General features: G+C 37.4%; 8 protein-coding genes and 1 non-coding gene across 9 annotated transcripts; 3 read left to right on the top strand and 6 right to left on the bottom strand.

The window, feature by feature from the left end:
* Positions 1–545: 545 nt before the first annotated feature.
* On the bottom strand, positions 546–2392 carry VTP21DRAFT_6386 (uncharacterized protein; the record flags this gene model as incomplete). The annotated part of the gene is made up of 6 exons (XM_069397010.1): positions 546–1046; positions 1117–1254; positions 1318–1500; positions 1555–1790; positions 1853–2236; positions 2317–2392. 6 exons carry the CDS (start codon positions 2390–2392, stop codon positions 546–548), a joined length of 1518 nt encoding a protein of 505 aa, XP_069246901.1.
* A 952-nt stretch (positions 2393–3344) lies between these two features.
* On the top strand, positions 3345–4355 carry VTP21DRAFT_6385 (uncharacterized protein; the record flags this gene model as incomplete). Its single annotated transcript, XM_069397009.1, has 6 exons — positions 3345–3351; positions 3415–3483; positions 3544–3606; positions 3671–3801; positions 3864–4134; positions 4195–4355. The coding sequence occupies 6 exons, from the start codon at positions 3345–3347 to the stop codon at positions 4353–4355; spliced, it is 702 nt and encodes a 233-aa protein (XP_069246900.1).
* A 36-nt stretch (positions 4356–4391) lies between these two features.
* On the bottom strand, positions 4392–5369 carry VTP21DRAFT_6384 (uncharacterized protein; the record flags this gene model as incomplete). The annotated part of the gene is made up of 3 exons (XM_069397008.1): positions 4392–4457; positions 4527–4761; positions 4831–5369. The coding sequence occupies 3 exons, from the start codon at positions 5367–5369 to the stop codon at positions 4392–4394; spliced, it is 840 nt and encodes a 279-aa protein (XP_069246899.1).
* Positions 5370–5706: 337 nt separating this feature from the next.
* On the bottom strand, positions 5707–7035 carry VTP21DRAFT_6383 (uncharacterized protein; the record flags this gene model as incomplete). The annotated part of the gene is made up of 6 exons (XM_069397007.1): positions 5707–5949; positions 6013–6124; positions 6189–6340; positions 6410–6721; positions 6792–6843; positions 6902–7035. The coding sequence occupies 6 exons, from the start codon at positions 7033–7035 to the stop codon at positions 5707–5709; spliced, it is 1005 nt and encodes a 334-aa protein (XP_069246898.1).
* A 2579-nt stretch (positions 7036–9614) lies between these two features.
* VTP21DRAFT_6382 (uncharacterized protein) lies at positions 9615–11416 on the bottom strand (the record flags this gene model as incomplete). Its single annotated transcript, XM_069397006.1, has 5 exons — positions 9615–9889; positions 9957–10646; positions 10710–10802; positions 10860–11100; positions 11177–11416. The coding sequence occupies 5 exons, from the start codon at positions 11414–11416 to the stop codon at positions 9615–9617; spliced, it is 1539 nt and encodes a 512-aa protein (XP_069246897.1).
* A 773-nt stretch (positions 11417–12189) lies between these two features.
* Positions 12190–12843, top strand: VTP21DRAFT_6381 (uncharacterized protein; the record flags this gene model as incomplete). The annotated part of the gene is made up of 2 exons (XM_069397005.1): positions 12190–12420; positions 12496–12843. 2 exons carry the CDS (start codon positions 12190–12192, stop codon positions 12841–12843), a joined length of 579 nt encoding a protein of 192 aa, XP_069246896.1.
* A 457-nt stretch (positions 12844–13300) lies between these two features.
* VTP21DRAFT_6380 (uncharacterized protein) lies at positions 13301–13966 on the bottom strand (the record flags this gene model as incomplete). Its single annotated transcript, XM_069397004.1, has 1 exon — positions 13301–13966. One exon carries the CDS (start codon positions 13964–13966, stop codon positions 13301–13303), a length of 666 nt encoding a protein of 221 aa, XP_069246895.1.
* A 584-nt stretch (positions 13967–14550) lies between these two features.
* VTP21DRAFT_6379 (uncharacterized protein) lies at positions 14551–17429 on the top strand (the record flags this gene model as incomplete). The annotated part of the gene is made up of 2 exons (XM_069397002.1): positions 14551–15168; positions 15237–17429. The coding sequence occupies 2 exons, from the start codon at positions 14551–14553 to the stop codon at positions 17427–17429; spliced, it is 2811 nt and encodes a 936-aa protein (XP_069246894.1).
* Positions 17430–18044: 615 nt separating this feature from the next.
* VTP21DRAFT_t279 lies at positions 18045–18116 on the bottom strand. The gene has a single exon. It is a non-coding gene; the product is annotated as a tRNA-Asp (tRNA).
* Between the last annotated feature and the right edge of the window lie 82 nt (positions 18117–18198).

Here is an 18198-nt window from a genome sequence, read left to right as displayed (position 1 = left end):
TAATGAGAGAACAGAAGTAAAGTAATGTTCAAGCACTTGATTTATTTGGTGGGAAGACTGATGTTATTCAGTGCGCGTTATTGCCAAAGGGAAAAAGTTCATTCAAAAGCGTGAGAAATCTGCAGTCTCCACGCTTCGGAAAATGACAGCTGGGCCATCGGTTACTTGCCAGAAAATTAAGGGGCTATTATTAACCTGGCCAAATTACAATGGCGTATTTAGGTTTGCGTAGGGTTTTTTCGTATTAGATGCATCTTTACTCTCAATTTTCACGGGAACTTAACGCCAAATGGCTCTACTGATCTATGTATTGAACCATGGCATTTTGCTAGAATGCTCCCTCAGGTGCATACTAAATTGACTGCATGTGATGCTAGAGACATGTGACACATTGCTTTGGTATTCGTCAATTTTCAGTATTTTCTCTTTTGCTATGACATATCTCTCATTTAATTAGTTAATAGTCGGGAATTGGCGGGATGAGGTCGAGGAAGGAGAAATTCATAAAGAACATTGCACCTCAACAATACTACAACAAATTAAATTTAGTCCAATAATTCCAAGTGCCCTTTCACAGCCGAACCCACTCCCGCCAAATCAATAAGGAATGTATCATGGCCGTATATCGAATCAAGTTCATAATAAGTGACTCGCTTATGACCTCTCATTCTTAAGCATTCGGCAATTTCCTTCTGCTGCCATACGGGAAAAAGAATATCAGACTGCACCCCAAGCACAAGTGCCGGCATCTGAATGGCCTCCATACCAGCTGCCAAATCCTCAATACCTGGGTGCACATCGGCAAAGGATGATACGTGTGCTGGCTTTTCATTTTTTGATGGTGATTCAACGAGAGTCGTGGGTTCGAGCGCAGAACGATTCGTTGGGCAAGAGCCTCCTTCCCTTAAGCGACTCTCTCTGACTGCATTTTGCTCTCGTTGTTTCTTGAGACGTTCCATCGTTGAAGCAGACATATCAAACATATCCATTGCTTTTGAAATATAGAGGAGAGAATTGGCATCATATTGTAGACAAAACCGTTCGCCCTGAGAATATTGAATTAATTATTAAATAACCATAGAGGCGCCAGTCTAAATTCTCGCAATAGGATAATACCTGATGATCTAGATAGGTTTCAATCAAAAAGTCAGGGCACAAAGCAGGAGATTGATTTGGCTGAGCACGCTTCAGACCAAATCTTTGCTCCCATTCGGGTCCAGAGCGATAGCTAATGGTGGCAATCTCTCTTGCAAGCTAGAAAAAAAATTGAAAAAGTTAGATCACGCCACCTTATATATTCAGAACACACAAGCTTACTTTCATGCCTATATGAGGCGGAATTCCATTGTAGTAAAAGCCCTTATTCCAGTTAGGATCAGACATAAGTACTTGGCGCTGCGTGTGTCTAAGGGCAATAGAATAAGGATGTGAGCGAGCACATGCGGAAATTGAAACCAGCCGATTGATGCGATCAGGGAAAAGTGCAGCGGCAGCAAGGGACTAAATATTGGTTATTAAACAGGTATCATTTGAAAATAAAATGATGATATTCACCTGCATTCCACCCATACTACTGCCTACACTTGCATGCAATTTTTCAATTCCCAAGTGGTCCAACAAGAGAAATTGAGCGCGAACCATATCCCATATTGTCAAAATGGGGAATCGTGTAGCATAGCGCTCACCGTCTGCAGGGTCAATAGACGAAGGGCCGGTTGAGCCATAGCATCCGCCTAGAACATTTGTGCATATGACAAAAAATTTATTTGTATCTATGGAGAGACCAGGACCTATTGACGAAATAAAAAAATCAACACGCACGTTTTTAAAGAGAGTAGCATGAGAAACTTGCCGATAAACTTTTCCCACCATCCTGGCTTCATATTTCGCTCGTGGCTCTTAGCATGACTACTTCCACTCAAACCAGTGTGTAACAAAATTGCATTATCTCGTTTTTCATTTAATTTTCCCCATGTCTCATATGCAATTTCAAATTCAGGAAGCCAACCTCCATGATCGAGTGAGAATGGCTGCGCATAATGAAAGGTAGAGTAGCCTTCAACGATTTTATCATATTCCGGCTCTGGACCACCGTCTAGTGAGAGTGTACGTTGGCTAAGCTGATCCACACATGGAAAATCGAGAGGAGGATTAGAAGATTTCTTAGCATTCGGCTCGGTGGTTGTGGAGGAGGCAGGTAGAGTTGCAGAACCGAGGACACGCGTGGTGTGAATTGCTTTTAGTTTTGGAGAAAATAAAAAAGAGCATTAGTGGCAATTGAGGGGATAGAATTGTAGTATTAGGAAGTTAATTTACATCGAGGGGAATAGAGATAACTTCGCCTTAGCGTGGTAGCTGCAAATCTGCTTATTCGTAGAATTTTCGTTGACATAATGGTTTGAATGTTCAGAATGAATGTGGTCGTTATTTAACAAACTCGAGCCTAAATCACAGCCAATATATCGCAGTCTAAAAATTGCGCAATTGTATATGCGGCGGTAAATGTGGCAACAAATCTCTTCGATGACTAATATTAAGCAAGAGGGGATAGTTATCAAGCCACCTTTCAAAAGTTTCTCTAAATACCCTTGCTGCGAGCATAATTATATTATGCTTTCACTATCCATCGGGAAAGTTGCTTTGAACTTCCTAAACTAGTCAGGAGAAGTAGTAATCTAAGGGATTACACATCGTTAATTAATAAAGCAACTGCCATTCAGTCTCTATCTTACTACTGCCAGTTTCCGGAAATACTAAATGACTCACATATATCAGTGGGTAAGTTAGTTCTATCTGTCAATGCCGAAGCAATAATCCATATTAGAGTTTCCTTAATAAATAACATAGTGTGCTGCTGATATTTTTTGTTTTTTTATTCCGAGATCTTGATTATCTATTGAATACATCTCTTACTCAGGTGATAATAACGCCATGATAGACGACTGCTTGAGCGCTCGCTTGCCAAAAAAATACATATACCTATTTGGGCATATTTTGATTGTTCATATTAAGGATTACACTAGGAATTTGAATAGTTTTCTTATTTTACAATCATATCAAACTTGAATGCATATAAGCTTATATATTTTTCTATTTTTTTAGTGTGCAATTGATGGTTCAATAAAAGTTATGCAGAATATCTTAAATTACATAGAAAATCATTCGAATTTTCACACGTTAACTTTTATACTTAACCGCAATAATTTCGACTTGAATTTCCTAAAATCGAAGTCATTCTTGACCACTATTTACAAAGTTGATCAATAAACCTCTTTTCATTTTGAATACATCATTCCCTTCTCCATTAAACATTTTCCGCCAGCCACTATTCTATTATATATAAAATGACAGGTGAGCAATTCGGCATGATTAGTATTACATTAAATTATATTGAACGTTGTGTTCATATTTCAGTAGATTACGGAGAGGAACAGAGGCAAGAAATCGAAATCTTACAATCTATCTATCCCGATGAACTCGAACGTAAATTCAATCTTTTCCGATTAGCCGATCTAACTCAAGCTAAGGATTCTTTTATAATAGAGCTAGATTCAAAAAGCATTCGGATACGCGTAGAACCTGATGAACAAATTGCAGAGGACACATGTAATACTGATTTATATGAATGATGGCTAAGAGCATGGAAATTCATAGCTTTTGTTTAACACAGTGGCACTTGGGCTTGTGGTCAATTTCACCTCTACTTATCCAGAAGAACTTCCAGCGCTCTCACTTGAAATTTTGGAAGGCAAACTTTCTCAAGAACATATCGAGAAACTTGAGTCACAGCTCTTAGAGACGGTAGGTCTACGCTATATTCAACCTATGGTTTTCTCCTTTTTGACTTTTATTTGCAAATTTAGGCCGAGAATTCATTAGGAATGGCAATGGTGTTTACACTTGCTTCACAGCTTAAGGAACTTCTCACTACACTTGTCGAGCAAATCCGTGCTGATCGCGAACGTGAGGCTGAAGAGCGTGCACAGAGGGAATTGGAATTAGAGCAAGCAAAATTCCAGGGAACACGAGTAACGGTACAATCATTTTTGGAGTGGAAAGAGAGGTTTGATAGGGAAATGGCTGAATTGGAGGCAAAAGAGAGCAAAGGAAAGGAAGAGAAAAAGAAACTAACAGGTAGGAGCTCTCTATGCCATGTCAATTAAATTCAAGTAATTTATCTTTTTATTATAATAGGACGGCAATTGTTCGAGCAAGATCGGAACCTCGCTGCCTCCGACATGGCAATTATGGATGAGGGGGTTGCAGTGGATGCATCGCTGTTCGAGCATGAAGATTTGGAAGACGATGAAGAAGAGGAAAATGAGGTGTTAAATAGTATCCGTGGGACTGACTGATGTACCGAAATAAAAAGGATGCGGAAATACTATGACTTATAGTTGAATAGCTCCCTTTAGGTGTTCAAATAAACCGAGAGCATTTTCCGTGGTTTCATTTATCTACGGAAGATCAACAAAAAAAGAAATACATTTAAAGTATGATAAATTCAGCATTAGATTGAATATTACCACTTCATCAATATCTAGTTCTTTAATCCTTGCAATTTCTTGCGCTGAGACAATAATGTTTGCCGGCTCATTATCCACTCCTTTCTCTGGACCCAAGCATGGCGAATCTGTTTCGAGTAATAAATGTGAGAGTGGTAATTTAGACACCAAGGTTTGTTTATGCGGCGAGCGAATAATAGATGGAGGAACTGAAAAATTATAGCCCATTTCGACTCCCTTAAGTGCATATGAGGCTCTAAAAGATGGTTACATTAAATCATCATTACTGTGACAACTTATAACATGAAGAGTATAATATATTTACTTTCCGTCAAACGCATGTAAGACCACTTTTTGCGCTCCATACGCTCCCAAAGTATCAATAGTATAATGGCCTGCCGATCGGGAATGTACGTTCAACGGCAGCCCATAATCACGAGATAATTTTATATGCCTCGCCAAGACGTTTTCTTGCATCTTTTTAAGGCCGTCCTCGGTCATTCCCTTTGGATTATCCGCAGAAGCAAAAACATAGGGCGTGTAGTCTAATCCCACCTCACCTATGCAAACTAATTTTGAATGGTTTTGATGCACAAATTGCTCTAGAGCCAACATTTCATCCTCTCGTACACAGCGCCCATTCTGGTCAGGGTGCAGACCGGCGCCTGCAAATATAAAGTCTTTGTATGTGTTTTGCGAGAGGTCCAGAATTTCATGTGCGTCGGCAAGGGTAACGGGGACTGATATAATTCCATGAACAAGTGGTTTTGCACGATCAAGTTGAGTTGAAAGGGATTCTCCAATGGATGATGGGTAGATGTGAGCGTGGCAATCAATCATTTTGGCCTTGGGAGTACTAGACATGATGTTTTGAGTATTTCTGGTTTAATTGTACTTGGTATTTTAATAATTCGGGAATAAAATGCTTCAAAAATCCGAAAAACGCTAAATTTAATAATATGCAGGTGTTGGAGTGCTGATTTCGTTGGAGTTGTATTGGAAGGAATAGACTGCAGTGTGGCTCAAGCTCGAGCTTTTTTTTTAGGTTTCCATACGCATCTGTGTGGGTGATTTTCCTACGATCACACTGCACTAATAATTCCTTTAAAAATTCCAATTGAAAAATGCTTTTACGATCAAAAACAGTATGCCCATTGACTCTCATAGATACTGTCGTCCTTGTTTTATATATAGAAAAAAACTAATTTGATTTGTTAAAGAGCATGTTTTTAATCACTTGCGACATTAGCCCGCGTGCCGCTTCGCAACTTATTTTACAGCTATCGCGATTGATCCTGGTGAGTTGAGTTTCCTCTGATTTTCTCTTCTCACCATTAGCTCCTCCCGAGTATATTCCCATACGACCACTCTGGAGATATTGTGTATCTGCCTGGTCGATTTTTTCTGCCAGATCCATCATTTGACGCGACATGAAATCTCGGTTCTATATATAAAGGAAAGAATATATTAATTGTGAATGTAAAAGGATAATGCGAGAGAACTTCACCGTTAATAATGGAGATTGTGACAAAGTGTGTACCCAATATTTGTTCCATAATAAGCTAAGGAGTTGTGTGTCGAGTTTCGATTTAAAATATGTAACTTCTAACTGGTAATACCTATTATAATCAATCCATTTTAGTTAATATAAACACACAAGGCTAGGTAGGGGGTAAACATTACTGTTTGCAGTGTACCCCAAAATCTTCAATTTTGTCGAGCGGTATCGTTTGATACTCGGAGGCCTCCTCATCAGGGGGCTTGTAACCTTGCGGGTAAGTCCTGAATGCTCCAAGTTCAACTTTGCCAGCGGAAATGGTTCGGTTTGGATCAATCTTAACAATAAAATAAAGGAATTTCATTTTCTATTCATTGGATAAGTTGAAGAGGGCAGATTAAATTACCACTACTGCCAAAAACGGCTCTTGGTATTGTTGGTTGAGCATCTGCGTACTAACGTCAATTCCTGACAGCCAACATCCATATCCTGGATGACTGTGATACCACCCAATTACGTTTTCATGTCTACCTATTTCTTGCATGCGTTCTATATATGTAACCATGTACTCATTTCCTTCCTGTTGAGCATTGACACGTGTTTCTGTTCCCTGCACGGGAAGCGCGAAGGCATCCATTACTATCATCGTATCACCAGAAATCTTGCCTTGCATGAGGCCCATGATTTCAATAGATCCTCCAGATCTCGCGTGCATAACCTATATTTATTAATTAAATTTAAATATTATTTCCATCATGTTTAAAGAGGATGAAACTTTAAAAAATTACCATTTTAATTAACGCAACAGCCGATATCATTACTTTTGTAAAATAATGGGGACTAAAATATAACAATTTGTTACTTTCGATTCGAAACTCAACAGCAGATAATACTTTACTCTTTAGTCCATGGTCGCGAACTTAAAATCTGCTGTTGCTTTTGGCGATCATAATAATAGATTTGATCTGGCTCTTCCACTGTTATAATCTGATTTTGAAGTTGCCAGTTCTTGAGTGCGTTACTGGCATCCATTCTTAATTTAATTGAAATGTTATTTACTAGAAAAATTATAGGTTTCGTGGTGGCCAAAAAGTGTAGCTGCTAAGCCACTAAATCATTAGAGCAATGTGGCTAAATCGTAACTGGAGAGGCAAATATAATGTGGTTGCAGAAGATATGAGTTTGCACACATAGTACTGAAGGTCCTGAGTATAGTAATATCAAAACATGTATATCCACATTGAAAAGTATAAAAATATAAAAAGTTTACTTTACGATGACAATTGAAAGATAATATCTGATAAAATGGCAACTGCACCATATTATATGTTATATTATATGTTGAGAACTATACATCTTCATTCTTTATTGAATTATATAAATAATTGGGGAATAAATTTATAAAAGTATAGCCACTTGGTTGAGATGCTTACCAAGGGCAAAGAATTATAATTATAACAAGAAAAGAAATGCTGGATTTTACACTTGCCAATTGCTAGCTTTTGCTTTTGTTAATTATGTGTGTTATTTTATTAGATTTATCTAGAAAAAAACCAATTAAATTAATACAGCTGTTATAAGGTAGCAATTTTTAGGTTCAATAATATTCTAGCACTGCATCCGCTGTCATGGGGAGCATTGTATTGTTATCTGTAAAATTTTACCAAGCCAATTAGCTGATTCTACCAAATAAGATCGGAGGATATGAAAAGTCGAATGTTAGTCTCGAAGTCTAAGTATCATTCTCTCTAAACTAATGAGAGCATTATTTGGTATATATGTGGCTAGGGAGTTTTTATAATATTATAGAACACATATTTATAGCAGTATGCATTATCAAAAACACGCGCACTGTAATAGGCGTCGTGGTCGCACAAATCGATAGCAACAATGAGATTAAAAGAAGCCAAATTAAAAAGATATACATAGATATAACTAAATAGTCTAAAACTTTATATGTGAAAAAGTATTTAAACAAAGGACCTTTTAAATCACTTAAGGATATGTTTGAAAGGTTTAAATAATTTATCAAGACTTTGATGAGCATCGGTGATCATTCTTGAGTTGCAACTACTGAATTTATAATATTGGGATATAAAATTTCGCCGCCATTCTTCAGGACCGAGTGCGAGATTTTAATATTTAAGGTTTCGAATGTACAGTATAATTTAAAGTGTAGTCAAATGACGTTGATGCTTATTTCAAAGCAATGACTATTAGATCTGAATAGGTTAAATACTTATAGACAATGGTTTTATTTTGGATTTGACATGAAAAGTAATCTTTAAGGCAATACTAGACTATTAGTGTCTCAACGAATTGATGGATTAGCAATTTTTTTTATTTTTCCTCTTGTTGTTAACCTCTTTTTTTTTTTTGGCTTTCTTGGTAGGAGTGCCATGTTTTATTTACAGCCGAGTAAAATTCAATGGATAATTGAAGGATTCATAAAAAAATTTCATCGTGATATTAGGAAGTGAATTGAACTTCAACTTTAAAGGGTAGTAACACAGATATTTTAAATGCTTAGGATGCTATAAGCTTGCAATATTTGAACTGGTCATACACAAGTTAGCGTATATAAAGGAGCGAAATACATATTGAATTTTGTAATATCAAATGAATTTCATATTGTTTTCCATTTTCATATTCTTTGAGAACTACGCGTTTGGACTCTCCACTCAGATCGATCGAGATTCTCCAATAGCAATCACAAATGGAACTAGCGTCAATGACACACTGACCGGCGAATTCTCACCACGGATCATGCCAAGAAGGGCTGATTATACTTCAAACTTCAGCGAGAGTGTTGGTGCTGATACTACTCTTGTCACTGCAATTATGCCTGGCACTAGAAACATTTTCAATTCTGAATCCGGGTATTCCAATCCGGAATACACTATTGTAAATGAAGAAAACCACAGAATCGGTTTTAGATCGAGGGAAAGCCATTTAACAGCGCCGAGAGTTTTTGGTAGGTTAATTATTGTTATCTTTATTTTCTCTCGATTTTTCTCTCTGATATATTAATGAACCTGATCTTATTAGATATACCTCTCAGAATCTTAATAGATGCCTCAATTATTAATGCTTGGACTGAAATGTGTCAAAACAAATCAAATATTGATCAGTGCATCACATCACCAAGACATGATGATGATTGGTTGGTCGGAGGTGAGAATACTATTGAGTGGGATTTTACAAAAGATCCTAGATGTGCAAATTTTATTAACTCCACGATTGCATTTGGCTTTACAAATCGCACCGGATATTGGAGTAAATATACCCCCAGTTTTCTCGGAGCATTCTGGGGGAAGTTTGGAAAGCTTTCAGGACCAAACATAGGAGCAAATTACTATCCTATTTTGTCCATGGTCTCGAGAAATGAATCGGGTTTTGATTTTAGCTCCTTCGTGTGTATCAAATACAATGAGATAAAAAACAATTCCGCCATTTTGTCGGTGGGTTATATTCCAATACTCCTGGTACTTTGTATGGGGCTCCTACTATTATTTTAAATGAGCTAATTATAAAAATGCTTTTTTAATGGTGTTTGGAAATATTTATTAGCAAAGACCAAATACATGAGCGTCGATAGTTGAAATCGTTCTTCATCCATCAGTTTTAAACCTATTCGACCATTCAGCTCCTTTAAACTTGACAGTTAACATCAAACCCATCGAAAGAAGGTTGATAATACATATAATAGTAAATGTCCACCCACTCCCTAAACTATCCAGCATTGGAATAATGAAAGCTGCGCAGGCAGCGCCCACCACACATCGAGTCAAATTATTAATTGCCGTAATTGAAGCTGATCGACCGGGTATTCTATCTACAAGATACGTCGAAACATTATTGAAGGGCATGGTACCGCTTACACCGACTAGAGGTATTAACCATTGGTTAATGTTGAAATGATATATAGCATTAGAGAATATATTTTCCCTTACTTAAAAACTGAAACGCCAAGGGGGCAGCTATATGTGTTTTGATTGCCAGCATCCAACCATATATCAACAATCCAATTGAAAACATGGCAGCTGGATACCATATAGATCGCAATCGAGCTTCTTCAACCGGTATATCTATCTTCATGTCATTTTCTTCTCCTCTCTCCTCCTCTCTCCACCTTTGCAAAACCTTGCTTTTCACTACTCTGTAATCTCTATCCATAAGTTTTCCACCAGCTATACTTCCAACAATGTTTCCAGCTCCATTTGCAATAAAACAAAATCCGACTTCTGCCGCGTTTAGGTGATATATCTTTGCAAAAAGTGGGGACAGAGATGTGGTCATACAGTAGAAACTACCGTATAAAATTGCGTTGAACGCTAAAACAAGGCTGACGGTAGGATATTTGAAATATTTTAGTGAAGCAAGTGGGTTGGGTCGTTGCATCTTATCTTCGTCATTAACCATAATGTCAGTTGTATTAAAAGCTGACTTTCGAGACCATTTAGAAACGAACCAATCGAAAGGAGTGAGGTGCTTCTGATGAGAGCCATCACCCACAATGCTACGGAGAGTTTCTGGAAGGAAGAATATAACAATAACAAGGATTACCCCACCGGCAATCGCCAAAAACCAAAATATGGATCTCCATCCTAAGTTTTCTGCTAAGACACCACCCAATATGGGACCTGGATAGCAACGTTTAAATGATTAATTTCTAAAGACAAAATACGAATAGCAAAATATTATACCAATCACAGGCCCTGCTAGCGGACCGACAAAAAACCAACCCATATATTGACCTCTTTCACTAGGTGAATATATGTCCGATATTGTACCGGCACCTTCGATTGTATGATCAGATTAGACTTAATATAGGTAGGGATCATATGTGTTTTTACCAATGGCTATCACCGATGAGGAACCACATGCCTGTAGCATCCTCAGAACCATGAGCAGCCAATATGTCTTCGTAACAGCCAGCCCGCAAGAAACTGATATGTAGATAATAAAAGTGGATATATATATAATTCTCCTTCCATAAAAATCTGCAAGCGTTCCCCATAGCATGGGCGCGACTCCTTGAAATATCATGTACAAAGTAATAGTAAGATTTATATTTTCAGCTGTGGTATGAAAATCCTATCGTGAAGTTAATTAATTAATAATTTCTGTGCTTTAATCATTCAGAATAAGCTTCTTACGGGAAAAAAAATACCTGTTGAAGTGTATCCAGGGCAGGGAAATAAATATTTGCAGTGAGAGGTGAAAAGAAGCCTGCTATTGCTACTATTAAAACTATCGATAATTTTCGCTTAGTAGTAAAGACTGAATAAGCCTTTTCTTCATCCTTATCGCGGTTCATAGGGTGTTTTGCATTTTTATCTGTATTCTGAGTTGTGTCGTTGCTTTCATGATTGGAGTGGCTTGTATCTCTGCTTGTTCTGCTCGTTTCCATTTGTTGTTAATGAATTGGATCGAAACCAAATGTATTCAACTGCTGTACTTATAATAAAATTTATGAAGTCGATTGAGAATGCCTATTGGATAAGTAAGATCCTCTATTAAACAGGGGTGCTAAATAGCAATAACTGCCCGTCATATACCAGAGGGCAACTTCAGTTTATTCCGGGGGATAAACTTCTATGAATCATTCTGAATTTATGGATGGAAGCGTGAAAACTTATACTGAAATGGAACGGTGCTTGAAATGAACCGTTTACATTTGAATCCTTAAACGTTTTACCGCGGGGATTAAACCGTGGATGTAGGATGCCTATCATGCGTAAACAATTGTTAACCAGTTTTAACGCAAGAGGTAAATATGCCAAGATTTTGCAATACAATAAAATCCGAAGAGGATCCGGGCGTATAAAATATTCAAAATACGTAATTGAGTAGTTGACCTGGTTTTCTTTACGAGCTTGCGGATAAATAATAGATTTGGCGAAGTATTTTAAGTATATCGAATTATTCTATGTTGCGGTTTATAAACTATGTTTAAACTTGCAATTTAAGTTTTGAATTATATTTAAGTTTGCTTGGCATCTTCATCACCCTGTTTATGCTTTTTCCTTTTTCATATTGCTTTATATTCCAGTTTGTGTAATCCTTAAACTAAGGCATTTTGATCCTATTTGGTAGCATATAAAAATTCTGATTTAATACTACGAACTTTTCTCTACTCTGTCTTATTTTTCTTATTCTCATATCAATATCATAAACAGCATAATGCCAGAAACAGCCCATCAGCGCGCAATTGAGGAAAATATTTTTTTATCTCTGCCTGAGTTTACCATTACTCAAAAACTTGAGGTTGAATACCAAGTGGCTAATGGAGTGGTTGCTCTAGAATATGGGACACCACTTACTGCTACAGAAAGTTCCAATACACCTACGAAAATTTCTTGGAATTTGAATAACGAGGAGCCGACCTATTACACTTTGTTGAATCTAGACCTAGTAAGTCATATAATTTTTATGGATTTCAACTGCACCATAAATAATGATTTGTATTAATAACGTATGTATGTATAGGATGCGCCATTGTCAGGTTATCCTTTTTTGAGCCCAATCGCACACTTGATTTTAGTGAACATTCCGGCATCCTCTAGCGGCCAGTCCTTGGAAGATCTCACTAAGGATGGGTATCTCGCTCTAGATTATACTGGCGCACATGCACCACCATTTGTAGGGTATCATCGTTATGTTTACTTGTTACTTAGACAATCTGGCAAAATCGAGGTATCCGATGAATTCAAAAGATTGACAGCAAGTAGATTTAATTTTAAGTATAGCGAGTTTTTGGAAAAATTCAATCTGACCCCGGTGGCAGTAAATTGGTTTAGAGCTCAAAATAACATTCAAACTTGCAACATTTGTTAACAACTTTCTGATAATTTATTTATAACAAAATATATTTATTTTCCAAAATTTAATATACGATTAGTATTATAGCTCATTAAATTTTTATTTTGAGATATGCATTTATTTGTTTCCATCAAATAGTACTAAATTATCAGCTCAAAGTGCAGTTATTATCTTTTGGGTAAAGAGGGGCTTTTTTCTTGATATCAACGATTTTCTGGCAGGTAAATTTAAACCTTGATGGCGTATGAAATTCCATTAATTTTCTGATAAACCCATTTTATATTGACCGACATTCCAAAGACTATAAATCGGATAATGTACATTTGTGGAATATATGCACCTAGTAATTTATGATAATTTATTCGAACAGCTAATTAAATTAAATAATAGCCAAAATATAGAGTATATAATAATCAGCAATTTTATTAATAGGTGTTATACACTTAACTAATGGACATTAAATTGGCGTATTTTAGCGATGCTTTTTAAGAGTCGCTGCTATATCTTTGACATACACAACATTGGCTTGCTGAGGGAATATCTCATTCATGAGGAAGTTGTGAGTGGTTTGATTGGCATCAGCGCAAGCATCTCTGACAATCGTGATTTTATAGTCCCTATCAGATGCAGACCGAGTAGTAGATAAAATAACACCGGAAGTGGAAAACCCAGCGAGTATAATATGGTTGATATTGTTTGCATCCAAAATGGTGAGCAGATCAGTGTTATAAGTAGCGTCAGCACGGCGTTTAACAATAACTATATCTTTTTTGGTAGGCGTAAAGCTGGAATTGAAGTCCGCGCCGTGAGTCCCTTCAACGAGGACGTTACCGCCTGATGCTTTTAAGCCAGCCAGAGCTTTGTTGTTTGAACTTATATCGGGGTAGCCTTTGCGAAATCGAACCGCTGTACTAATGGAAAGCACATTTTTATTGGAGCCACCGTGAGCGACATTCCACAATTGTTGAAGAGAACTAAAGAATTGGTGTCCGAATGCATCGTTTGGGACGGCTGCCAATACATCATTTTCCAAATCACAAAATAGGAACGCAGTATTGGTTAGGTCAACTGAAGCAAGGGTCTGAGAGGCAAAAATTATACAGGTCCAAATAGAAATTACTAGAGTGATATAGAACATATTGCTTCTTTTATAAATCAACATATTTGGAGCTGTGATGGTGATAAAGGAAGAAAGATAGCTTTATATATTCAAACTGCTTCGTTTACTATGAATATTTTTACAAAATGTCTGACTCATGTAGTAAAAATGTTCTAAAAATCTTAATTATGAAAGCATCGTGATGAACGAGCCGGGGGACAAGAAGAGAGAGGTGAGATTTAGATAGAGCTTCTTTCGGATATAGAAATCTTTGGCTGTAGTACAAGATTTTTTTTTCAACAACTATATTATATAGATATTGTGTCGCCTTATATAGAAAATAATGCACAGCCTGGGATAGCTTTACAATAATTGCTTGGGTTTATTATAATTATGATTGCTGAAAAGCGGTCAATATCATAAGCTTGTATTCATTCATATATTACGTGGAGTGCTTGGCAAGGGTGTTCAAAGACATCGAGAAAAAAAAAGTTGTAGAATCAGAACATAAAGAACCGGAAAATAGTTCTAATAGTGGTCCTCCAAGCATATAAATACTCCCATCAAATTTTTGTTGGAGGCTGCAAATATCAATATTCCATAAAAGAGGGGCAATATTAACTATGGCAACAGTCAAGGATCCTAGGGCGCTTATCGAAACATCTAAACGTTTCCCTGAAAAAGGAATATTTTACTATGGCTCTAAGACAAGTCTCACTGACAATCCAATTTTCGTATCGTATGGAGAAACGTTAGAAATTTCCCTCAAGTTACTTGGCGGTTTACAAGCACTGGGTGCAGAAACTGGGAGCAATATTGTCCTTGTCTTAGAAGATCCTATAGAGTTTGTTCAAACCTATTGGGCAGCATGTTTGGGCGGTCTATCTGCTTGTCCTCTTGCAACTCTCCACCAGGATATCACTAAGCGAGCCTCGATTATTAGCCACATCAACAAATTATTAGAGGGACCCATCTTCATAGCCACCGAAAATACTGCAAACCTACTTAGTGAAACAAACCTCACTGATCTGAGCGTTGTAAAATACTCAAATATTATTCGCAAGGAAAATGGCAAAGTGCAACCTGTAATTTCGACTGATGTAGCTGCCTTGATGCTTACCTCTGGATCAACTGGTCTAAGCAAGATAGTCAAACTGACTTATGAAAATGTTCATGCCGCTATTCAGGGTAAAAACTCAGCTTTTCATTTGAAATCTGATGATATCCTTTTCAACTGGATTGTAAGTACATGAAACTTAGTTTTACGCACATTTTTTGACTGTAGTTATATCTATTGATAATTTTGTAGAATTTTGACCATGTTGCTGGGCTTATTGAAAATCATATATTACCTCTTTCACTGGGGATGAATCAGCTCCAAGTCCACCCAGCGCTTATCTTGGCAGACCCACTTAATTTCCTTAAGCTGTCAGCAAAACATAAAGTCACGCATGCCTTTTCACCTGCGTTTCTATTTGGAAAAATTATCAAAGCATTCAAGGGAAAGGTGGCTCATAGTGAACTTGCCCACGGAGATCTTTCAAGTTTGCGCAACCTATACACGGGAGGAGAGGCACTAGTTGTAAAAACGCGTGAAGTGTTTCTCCATATATTTGAGAAATATGGACTTTCTTCAACTGCATTATCAGCGGGGTTCGGGATGACAGAGACTTGCGCAGGCATGGTCTTTAATACTGAACCAGTTTCTGCAGATCAAGGCTTGGAATTCTCTGCCCTTGGATATCCAGTCAATAACGCATCTATTCGAATAGTTGATAATAATGATATGGAGCTTCCAGCTAATGAAATTGGCGAATTACAGGTCAAGGGCCCTATGGTCTTTAATGAGTATCTGAATAACTCAGAAGCCACTATACAAGCATTTACTTCGGACGGCTGGTTTAAGACCGGAGACAAGGGATACCTGGATGGAAACGGACGTTTGATTCTCGCAGGCCGTATCAAGGATACGATCATCATCAACGGCGTAAATTATTACTCTCACGAGCTTGAAGAAATCCTGTCCGGGATTGATGGCATCGAGATATCAGGCATTGCTGTAATACCAATTAGGAAGCCGCTTGCTGATACGGAAGAAATTGGCGTCTTTTATCAGTCTGCGGGTGATATTAATGACTCAAGACAGATTATTCGACTTCATCAAAATATTCGTGATATAACAGTGCGGCATTGGGGTTTCCGCCCATCGACTATTCTGCCTCTGCCACAAACAGAGTTTGTAAAGAATAGTTTAGGGAAATTTTCGCGCAACCATATCGCATTGGCATATAAGGAAGGAAAATATTCAGAGATCGAGGATGACATCCAGAAATTTGTCCGTGCCGGTGAGATGGGGCAATTCGAACAATGCGTCACTAAAATTGAAAAAATCATAGCGAAGAATATGTCAACTATTCTTAATTTGCCGTCACATATGGTGGGAGCTAACTCTAATTTCTTCGATCTCGGTGGAACTTCACTGGAAACAATCAGATATCGCTCCAATATCCTCGCTGATCTTCCGAAGCCTATCGAATTTCCATTACTCTGGATTCTACAACATCCAAAAGTAAAAGATCTGGCTAAATTGATCGAGAATCAATACGAAGCAGATGGCTCTGATAGGAAAATCCCCCAAGAATACGACCCCGTTATCCCACTTAACACGTCTGGATCTAAATCTCCTGTCTTCTTTGTCCATCCTGGACCGGGTGAGATCTTGGTGTTCATCGGCCTTGCTAATTTGTTCAAAAATGATCACCCATTTTATGCATTACGTGCTCGTGGTTTTAATATTGAGCACCCATTTTTCCAATCTTATGAGGAAATGATCGACGTGTATTTTAAGGGAATCAAAAAAGTCCAACCAACTGGTCCATACGTTCTTTGTGGTTACTCATATGGATCCGCTGTTGTTTTCGACCTGATAAAGCGTTTTGAAGACGAAGGAGAGTCAGTAGGTTTTGCTGGTCTTGTGGATGGCCCACCGCTTCAAGATTTGTTTAATTTCGAGATCAATTATACGAGTGTTCTGCTTAATTTATGCTCGGTCTTGAACTTGGTTCAGAAGAATTATTGTACAATTACTGGTTCTGCTGAATTCCAAGGGCGTGAGGATCTCAAAGCTGAACTAGCGACATTATCTCAAGAAGAACAAATCAACAAAGTGTGGGCTATGTGCTGCCCTATCCGTCTTGCTGAGTTAGACATGACTCCAGAGAAACTTGATCGATGGGTTCACCTGGCTAAAAACCTTGTCGAAATTGGTTTGAATTATCCATTCAAGGGCAAAGTATCTTGTTCATTAACCTGCTTTATATCTGATGGTTTTGAGTGTACGAAAGAGTCCTGGGTCCAACGCCAATTTGTATGGAAGGAATACACTAGAAACGCATGCGAATTTGTTGATGTCCCCGGTGAGCACTTTACTATATTGGATAATGAACACGTCGAAGAATTCCACAGAATTTTTACGAAAAAGCTTAGAGCTGCTGGATTGTAAATTTTAATGCAAAGGGTACTTTTGCATCTTTTACCATTGTTTCTTTTCTATCAATATCATTATATTTAAAAAACAAATATAAAGTAGATGTAACCATCATCGAATTTCCTGGTAAATTATAGTTTAAGCCTTTCTTTACTCAAAATTTGATTGCTCGAATTCCCACAAAAAGACCGCTCTGTAAAATCAAATAGACATCATATAGAAGCATGTAGAAAAGTTGGTGAACATTTGCATTTCTCTATATCTTTCCTTTTAGTATAATCATAGTTTGTAATTCCTCTCCTTATAAATAAAGGTTGAAAAGTACATGAAAAGGTCGGAAGCTTTAAGGAATTGCGAACGCCGTTCGTATTTTCTACCTGCGCTTCCATACGATATCTATTTGTATTCACCAGGCGGATTTTTTGTAGGCTAGTTTTTACTGATATTTTGAAGGGTGAGAGTTATGAAAATATGAATACGAGGTTATAAATAAATTATTTTACTATTTTACTATTGAAAATTATCTGCTTCACAATATGTTAGAAGTAGAATCTAAAATATAAATTGAACTACGATAAACAAATGTTAAGTTTTAAAGATTGTTACAAGAATAAGAAAAATGAATAAAAACTCTCCGGCCGGGAATTGAACCCGGGTCGCCCGCGTGACAGGCGGGAATACTAACCACTATACTACCGAAGATCTTTATTGGGTGATTGTGTAACGTAGAATATAAGATAGTATATAGAATAAGGATAAGATATTCGTAATCTCAGAAGTTTTC

The sequence above is a fragment of the Calcarisporiella thermophila genome, assembly GCF_041956535.1.
Source record: "Calcarisporiella thermophila strain CBS 279.70 unplaced genomic scaffold VTP21scaffold_27, whole genome shotgun sequence".
Lineage (NCBI taxonomy): Eukaryota > Fungi > Calcarisporiellomycota > Calcarisporiellomycetes > Calcarisporiellales > Calcarisporiellaceae > Calcarisporiella > Calcarisporiella thermophila.
The sequence above is the reverse complement of the archived record's forward strand: the minus strand, read 5'-3'. Positions and strand labels throughout refer to the sequence as shown.